This window comes from Chiloscyllium plagiosum, chromosome 2, assembly GCF_004010195.1.
Source record: "Chiloscyllium plagiosum isolate BGI_BamShark_2017 chromosome 2, ASM401019v2, whole genome shotgun sequence".
Lineage (NCBI taxonomy): Eukaryota > Metazoa > Chordata > Chondrichthyes > Orectolobiformes > Hemiscylliidae > Chiloscyllium > Chiloscyllium plagiosum.
In genome coordinates this window covers 104,003,344-104,010,997 of record NC_057711.1, presented here as the reverse complement: position 1 = coordinate 104,010,997, position 7,654 = coordinate 104,003,344, and the positions used below count along the sequence as shown (strand labels likewise).

The following is a 7,654-nucleotide window of genomic DNA, read 5'->3' as shown; positions in this document are numbered from 1 at the left end:
ACATCGGGTGCAGCGGATGCAGTAAATGATGTGTGTGGAGGTGCAGGTGAATTTGTGGTGCATATGGAAGAATCCCTTGGGGCCTTGGAGGGAAGTGAGGGGGGAGGTGTGGGTGCAAGTATTGCATTTTTTGCGGTTGCAGGGAAGGTGCCGGGAGTGGAGATTGGGTTGATGGGGGTATGGACCTGATGAGGGAGTCACGGAGGGAGTGGTCTTTTCGGAAAACTGATAGGGGAGGGGTGGGAAATATATTATTGTCTCCTCTGGGCAAACCCAATGATCTTCCCCTTGGTAAGACGGGGATAAATCAATTCTGCCTTTAGTATTGTTCATAATGATTACATTGGTTGATTAAATTGCTCAGTGATATCCATGTTCACTCATAATATTTACTGAATTCCTGGACTTTCTTCAGAGAGTAAATGTAGTTGCCCCGTGCCTGGGGATTTTGAATGATTTGATTATTTATTCTCAGATGTACTGAGATACAATGAAATATGTCGTTTTGCATTTTGTCCGGACAATTCATAACTTGCAGAAGCACATCAGGGTCATGGAAAACATACAGAATATAGTGCAATAGCTACAGAGAAGGTACATGGAAAGATCAACTTTAAGAAATGAAAAGTCCATTCATAAGTCTGAAAACAGCAGTCACAGAGCAGTTCTAGAAACTGTTCATATGTGTTTTCAAACTTTTGCAACCAGAAGAGGGAGGAAGAAAGTATAATTGGGGTCATTAGGGTGATTGATTTTTTTGGCTGCTTTCCTGACAATGTAGGAGGAGTAGATGGAGTCAATGGAGGGACGGCTAGTTTTCATGATGGACTGGCCTCAGTTCACAACTCTGGAGAGGATGCTTTCTAAGGTGCATCTTTACAAATTGGTAAAAGTCATTGCAGACATGCTGAATTTTCTTAGCCTTCAGTGGAAGTAGAGACATTGGTGCACTTTCCCGTCAGTAGTGTCAGTGTGGATAGACCAGGACAGATTATTGGTGATATTTCCTTTTCGGAACATGAACCTCTCGACTACTTCCACCTCAGCACCAGTGAATCAGACAGGGACATATCCTCTACTCTGTTTCCTGAAGTTGATGACCAGCTCCTTTGGTTTGCTGACATTCAGGGAGAGATTGGTGTGTTTACAGCATGCCACTAAAGTCTCTGTCTTTTTCCTGTACTTTGTTGTTGTTTGAAATCCAATGCAGTATGGTGGCATCATCAACAAATTTGTCAATTATGCTAGAGCTGAATGTGGCCATGCAGTTGTGGGTATGATAAGGATTACAGTAAGGGGTGACTATGTAGCCTTGTTGGTCACAAGTGTCGATGATTATTATGGAAGAGGTGTTGTTGCCTATTACCTATCCTTAGTGATTGCAATGTAGATGAGGCATGAGGTTGGAGCTGCGTTTGCTTGGAATTATGGTTTAGGCAGTGGAATTAAAGTCAATAATAATGATTCTGATGGAGGTACCCTTGTTATCCAGATGTTTCAAAGATGTGTGTAAGGCCAGGCAGCTTGAGTGTGCTGTGGATGTATTGCGATGGTGGGCGAATTGTAGTTGATCAAGGCAATCTGGGATGCTGGGCATAATGTTCATGCTTCAGTATTTGCTTGTAAGCTAGGTGAAGGAGCACAGTCTTGTGGTCCGATTTATCAAGAGGTAAGTAGGAAATGGAGCAGGAGATGTATTTTGCTGCTCAGCAACAGTCGAGGATGTTTGGGCTTCCTTTGGAACAGGAGTATATTGATCGTATCTTGGGTGCACACTCTTGAGATTGGCTTGTTTGAAGTCACTGGCTCTGATGAACAATGTCTCAGGGTATTCATTTTCAATTGTATTTGTCGCGGTGTATAATTCTTCAAATGCGCTCTTCAGTTCCACACAGAGTAGGATGCAAATTGGATTGATTCCTCAAGCTGACTAAGACAAAATACGGTCAAATCCAGAAGATAAATGAAAACACCATGAGAGTCAAACCTAAATTCAACATGAAAAGTGAAAGACTGCGATCAGATTTAAACACTGGACCAATAAATGTCAAGTGCATTTCCTTAGCTATATATCTGACACCAGGTCAGGTACTCTTTCTGCCTACAGTTGCGACAGGCTTGCGCTGACCATGGTAAATAACCAGCCTGTACAGTGGAACCTCGGTTATCTGAATATCGATTTTCCGAATTTCGGATGATCCAAAGAAGATCTCCAAGGTCCCACAAAAACATTACATCAAAGAGGTAAGTGTATTCGACTTACCTGTCCTGAAAAACATGTGAAAACACTGGCAAATACGAAGAAACAGAAGCAGCTCAAGTGTCAGCAACTGGATAATGTTTAGGTAAAGGTTGTTACACAGCCCTTTTGCAAAAGTAGGTATTTATCATTACTGTACAAGTGTTCCTGTCACTTTGTCGGGCCGTTCCTTAAAAAAACAGGCCGAGGCTGTTCCCGGAAACTAACAAATGCTGTTGTGATCAGAGAAACTGTTCAGGACCCTGTGTAATGCTGTCTTCACCACTCCTTGCCAAACTTTTAAAAAGTTTCCTCATGTTATCAGTATTTTGTTCATCATGTGAAATCTGTGTTCTCTTGTGCTCAATACATTAAAATGATAGATTTAAATAAATTCTCCGGTAGAGCACAGCATCAGATCAGCATGGCTTCCCTTGTTTAAGGTAAAATTGATTCTCCGAAAAATCAATTATCCAAACAAAATTGTGCCTGCCCATGTGGTTCGAGTAACCAAGGTTCCTCTGTATATGTACGGCATGCTTTGGCCCTGTGCAGGCTTTTGAGAAGTATTTGATACATAATCTACAAGCGGACTGGTAGTACTCTAAACAGGGTGTAGCAAATTAATGCAGATGTTGGAATCTGTACTGTAAACAAAAATGTTGAAAATCACAGTGGCTCAGGCAGCATCCATGGAGAGAACAAGCTAATGTTTTAAGATCAGGTGACTCCTCGTCAGAGCTATCATGCAGTTTGGGGGTAGAATTTATGCAAGAGTAGGGGTGTGGAGTGCTGGGGGCGAAAGGGTGCTGATCGTGCAGATTAAGTGATTGGAATGTGCGAATGGCAGAACAACCGCATGTCTAACTGCCAAACTGGAAAGAACAGAACTGGAGTTGGGGTAGGGGAGAGAGGACACGGTGACAGAAAATACAACAAGTGAAGCTGAAAGATAGGGTAGAAGTGGGACGGAATGCACAATCTTAATGTGTTCAACTCCACATTAAGTCCAAAAATTGTCAACTGCCGAGTCTGAAGATGAGCTGTTCCTACATTTTGCGCTGTGATGTGCTGTAGCACTGCAGCATGCCAAGAACAGGCAGGTCAGCTTGTGAGCAGCATGGCCACCTACAGGCAGGTCAGGGTCATGTCTGTGCACAGATGGGTGGTATTCTGCAAAGCTGTCATTCCGGCTGCATTTGGTTTCTCCAGTGTAAAGTAGGCAACTTTGGATACAGTGAATGCAATAGACTACATTGGAGGAAGTGGAGGTGAAATGCCACTTCAGCGAGAAAGACTATTTAGCCCCATGGATGGGAAGCAGAGAGGAGGAGGCTTTCATTTTCTGTGGTTACATGTGAAGGTAACATGGACAGGGGACATATTCTGGAGGGATTTCACAAGTTTGATTGTGTTCTGGATTACTTGGGGTAATTGCTGACCCAACTGTCTAATTTTTATAATGTTGCTGATAACTGCCACTTATGATTTTATGCAATTTCTGGTGAGAGTCTTGAACTTGGGAGTTGATTTCTCCAATATTAAGGGTGTTGACCATGGCTGCTTCTGAGGCATAGCCTGCCCTTGTTAATTCGATTCCCTCTTTTGTTCCTCACCCTCACTGTTTTAGGTGGCTTAAATTCTCCTCTATTTAACTGCCCTTGAAGAAGTAACCAATAAGCAGGGGGAAATGTTAGACAGAGTAAATGGAAGGGGCTGAGGGCATCAGCCCAGATGAAGCTGAAGTCTTAGTAGTGGGTACGGTTTGTCTACAAGATTGAAGAGTGTAGGAGAAAGTGTAACCAGAATAGGAGTGGTTTTCAATGATGTTAGCTGCTTTCCCCAAGCAGAGGGAAACGTTAAGCAGAGTAAATGGAAGGAAGAGTAGTTTTTCATGATGGACTGGGCTGAGTTCACATCTCTCTGTAATTTCTTGCAGTCTTGGCCAGAGCAGTTGTTATTGCAAGGTGTGATGCAGCTGGATAAGAAGCTTTACATAATGCACGTATAAAAATTGGTCAGAGTCATTATGGATATGCCGAATTTCCTTAGCCTCTGAGGAAGTTGAGGTGTTGGTGCGCTTCCTTGATTGTAGCGTCGGTGTGGATGAACCAGGATAGATTGTTGAAACTCTTGACCACCTCCACCATAGCACCATTTGAAATCCAACAGGCCTTGCCCTTCATTCCCCTTCCTGAACTCGATGACCAACTCTTTCAATTTGCTGACATTGATGCAGAGATTGTCTTTACAGCATGCCACAAAGCTCTCTATCTCTTTCCTGTACTGTGCCTCCTTGTTTGAGATACAACTCACTATGGTCATCAGCAAATTTGTAAAACGAGTTAGACTTATTTTGGCCACAGAGTAATGAATATTTCAGGAGTAGCAGTAACTGGGTAAGTTTGCAGCCTTGCAGGACATCGGTGTTGAGGATTATTGTGGAGGAGGTATTGATGTCTTTCCTTACTGATTGCAGTATGGAATGCTGAGTGTCGAAGTTTGGAGATGAGTTTGGTTGGAATTATAATGTCGAGGGCAAAGCAAAAATCAATAAATAGAGGTCTGACATAGATGGCCTTGTTATCCCGATGTTCCAAGAATAATTGTGAAGCCAGGCAGGTGGCATCTGCCATGCACCTATTGAGACTGTAAGAGAATTGTAGTTGATCGAGGCAATCTGGGAGTTGGAGATGATGTTCACATTTCTGCTTGTAAGCCAGGAGAAGGAGCACAGTCTTATGGTTTGTTTTACAAAAAGTGTAGGTGAGGCTTGGAATGGTTGATGTCTTTGACTGTTGTCCGAGGGTGTTTGTGCCTCTGGTGGTATAGAAGATGTATTGATGTTATCTTGGTAGCACACTGTTGCAGTTGACCTGGTTGAAGTCACTAGCTCTGATGAACAAGGATTCAGGGTATTCCTTCTCAAGGCTATTTGTGGTGGTGTACATTTCATCAAGCATGCTCCTCACTTCTGGATGGAGTAGGATTGAAATCTGATTGACTGAAGATCACTTCGATGAAATAGAGTGAAATCAAAAAAATAAACAAATACGTCATGAGAGTCAAACCTAAATTCAAGATGAAAAGTGAAAGACTGCTGTCAAATGTAAATACTGGGACCAATAATGGGAACTACAGAGTCCAGTGTAATGCATCTATCTGCTATTTGTTTGCTCTTTTGATATCATCTTGCTGTTCATTTGAAAACCTAAAACTTTAACATGCCAACTTAGCAGACCAGGACCTCAGCCTTCAGATACTTCAGGTCATTCAAAATGAAACTCAGCAAAGCTTTGACCTGTGTGTGTGATATATATATATGTATGTGTATATAAAATATAAATATAATATATACAAAGCAGTTTGCACATGCCGGAAGCTATGTCTCAAACTCCTCAATCCTCAATCCAGGAGGTCATCCCTCTTTCAGAATAGGTTAGTCAAGAGCAGTCTCCAATATTAATCCAGTGGCATAAGCAGAGTCAGATGGCCACCCATGGCAGTCAGGTTCTGGAAATAATCCATAGCTCTGCAGAACTGTGAGTAGGTCATAGCCAGTCCAGGGAGTTAGGAGAAAACAGTTGGGAAGCTGTGTCGGCATTTGTTAGACATCTGGTCACTCACGTTTTCATGCCCTGGTGGGACAGGAGACCTGTTGGCCGTGTCTTGGTTGCACTTCCTTGAGGTTGGCCTGATCAATTTCGCTGGCCTGCCTGAACAAGGACTCTGGCTATTCTGTCTCAAGGCTATTTGTGGTGATGTATATTTCATCAAGTGCGCACTTCATTTCCACATTGGGTGGGATGTCAATTGCTGTCAGGAAAGAAGTCAATTCCCGTGCATGTAGTAGGAATGATACTTCACATTTTTGATTTGGGTGAGCAGTAACTCGCCAGGTTCATAATGCCTGAGCACCATGTGGTGCAGATGGCAGAAGATGCCATCTGCCGTTTTCCTTGCCTGAGGATGCTGTGTGGTCCATCCAGTGGATTGACAAGCCCTCCGGTTGAAAGGCATGGTCAGCTCACAGGATTATGCCATGTTTTTGTAATGGAGCACACAGCAGTCTCTCAATTCTCTTTGGTCAGTGAGTGTAGCTTTAAGTTTGTCCAGCTTGTTTTCAATAGCTTCAGGAGTATGCTGAGGAGGGAGGTCTTGAAACTGGGTGGTTTCAGGCATCTTCCATAGTTCCTGGGTAAGTGACTGCTTCTGGTCAAGTCCAGGAGTCAGCGTGGATGGTCTGCTGTTCTGGAAGGTAAGTGGGTGTTTCTGATGGGGTATGGAAACTGGTTGTGGACTTAGGAGCTCCAGAAGGGCTTGTTCTCAGCCTGGTTGGGCTTCGCTGTCAGGTCTGCACGAAGTCACACAGGGCATCAATTCCACGTCAGGTCCACTCCACAGAGTCGGGTTGTCGATTGATGTCGGGGTCAGGCATCAACTTCGAGAAGCTGGTAAGTGGCTGGTAACTTCGGTGTCACTGTGATGAGTACTCGGGGAAGGTCTTGGTCATCATCAGGTCCGATTCGGTCTCCAGTGGATGTTTCTGGAGATGGAAAGATTGCCAGATCTGTCAGCAGATTTAAAAATAACAAGTGAGCACCACCCAAGTGCTTATATCTATGATAAATTAAAAACCACCTGTCCATGCTTGTACCATGGCATGAAGGTTACTGTTATGACACGGAGGTGAACACTTCTAATAATTAAACCAAACACCCAGAAAAGCTCACTTCACCTCGGAATCTGTTAAAGTATGAGTAACAGAGAATTCCCAAATTCCACTACTTAAAGAGAAAAAAATACCAATTTATTCTTTAACTCTACAAGCTATGGTTAGCAAGTACTGGTTCCCACTTTTTGTTTTAGGAATGGCACCTACACAATCAATCATAACCCGCGTGAACGGTTCTTCAAATAAGGGAATTGGCAACAAAGGTGCTGATTTTATTACTTGCCTGTGGCCTACCCACCATTTGGCATGTATGACATGTACAGCAAAAGTTAACCAAGTCCTTATGCATTCCAGGCCAATGGAAATGCTTCTGTACCTTTTTAGCCTGAGTCTTCCTTACACCTAGGTGACCTCTTACTAGTAGTTCATGTGCTACCCGTAACACTTCCTGTCTGTATGCTACTGGCAACACAATCTGGTGCATTTCTGCCCTCTTCTCCTCTGCATTAATTTGCCATGGTCTCCATTTTCATCTTGGGGTTCTATCTTTAAGAGTTGAAACTTTATTGCTGGAACAGCGCAGCAGGTCAGGCAGCATCCAGGGAACAGGAGATTCGACGTTTCGGGCACAGGCCCTTCTTCAGGAATGAGCAGAGAGTGTTCAGCAGGAGAAGATAAAAGGTAGGGAGGAGGGACTTGGAGGAGGGGCGTTGGAAATGTGATAGGTGGAAAGAGGTCAA

General features: G+C 43.5%; 1 protein-coding gene across 1 annotated transcript in view; it reads right to left on the bottom strand.

The window, feature by feature from the left end:
• Window positions 1-7,654, bottom strand: part of dnah6 (dynein, axonemal, heavy chain 6) — a 341,236-nt gene that overhangs the window by 312,106 nt on the left and 21,476 nt on the right. Inside the window, exon 2 of the mRNA XM_043705917.1 lies at window positions 2,264-2,268. Coding sequence (XP_043561852.1) covers window positions 2,264-2,268 — 5 coding nt within the window. The remainder of the gene's footprint in view (window positions 1-2,263; window positions 2,269-7,654) is intronic.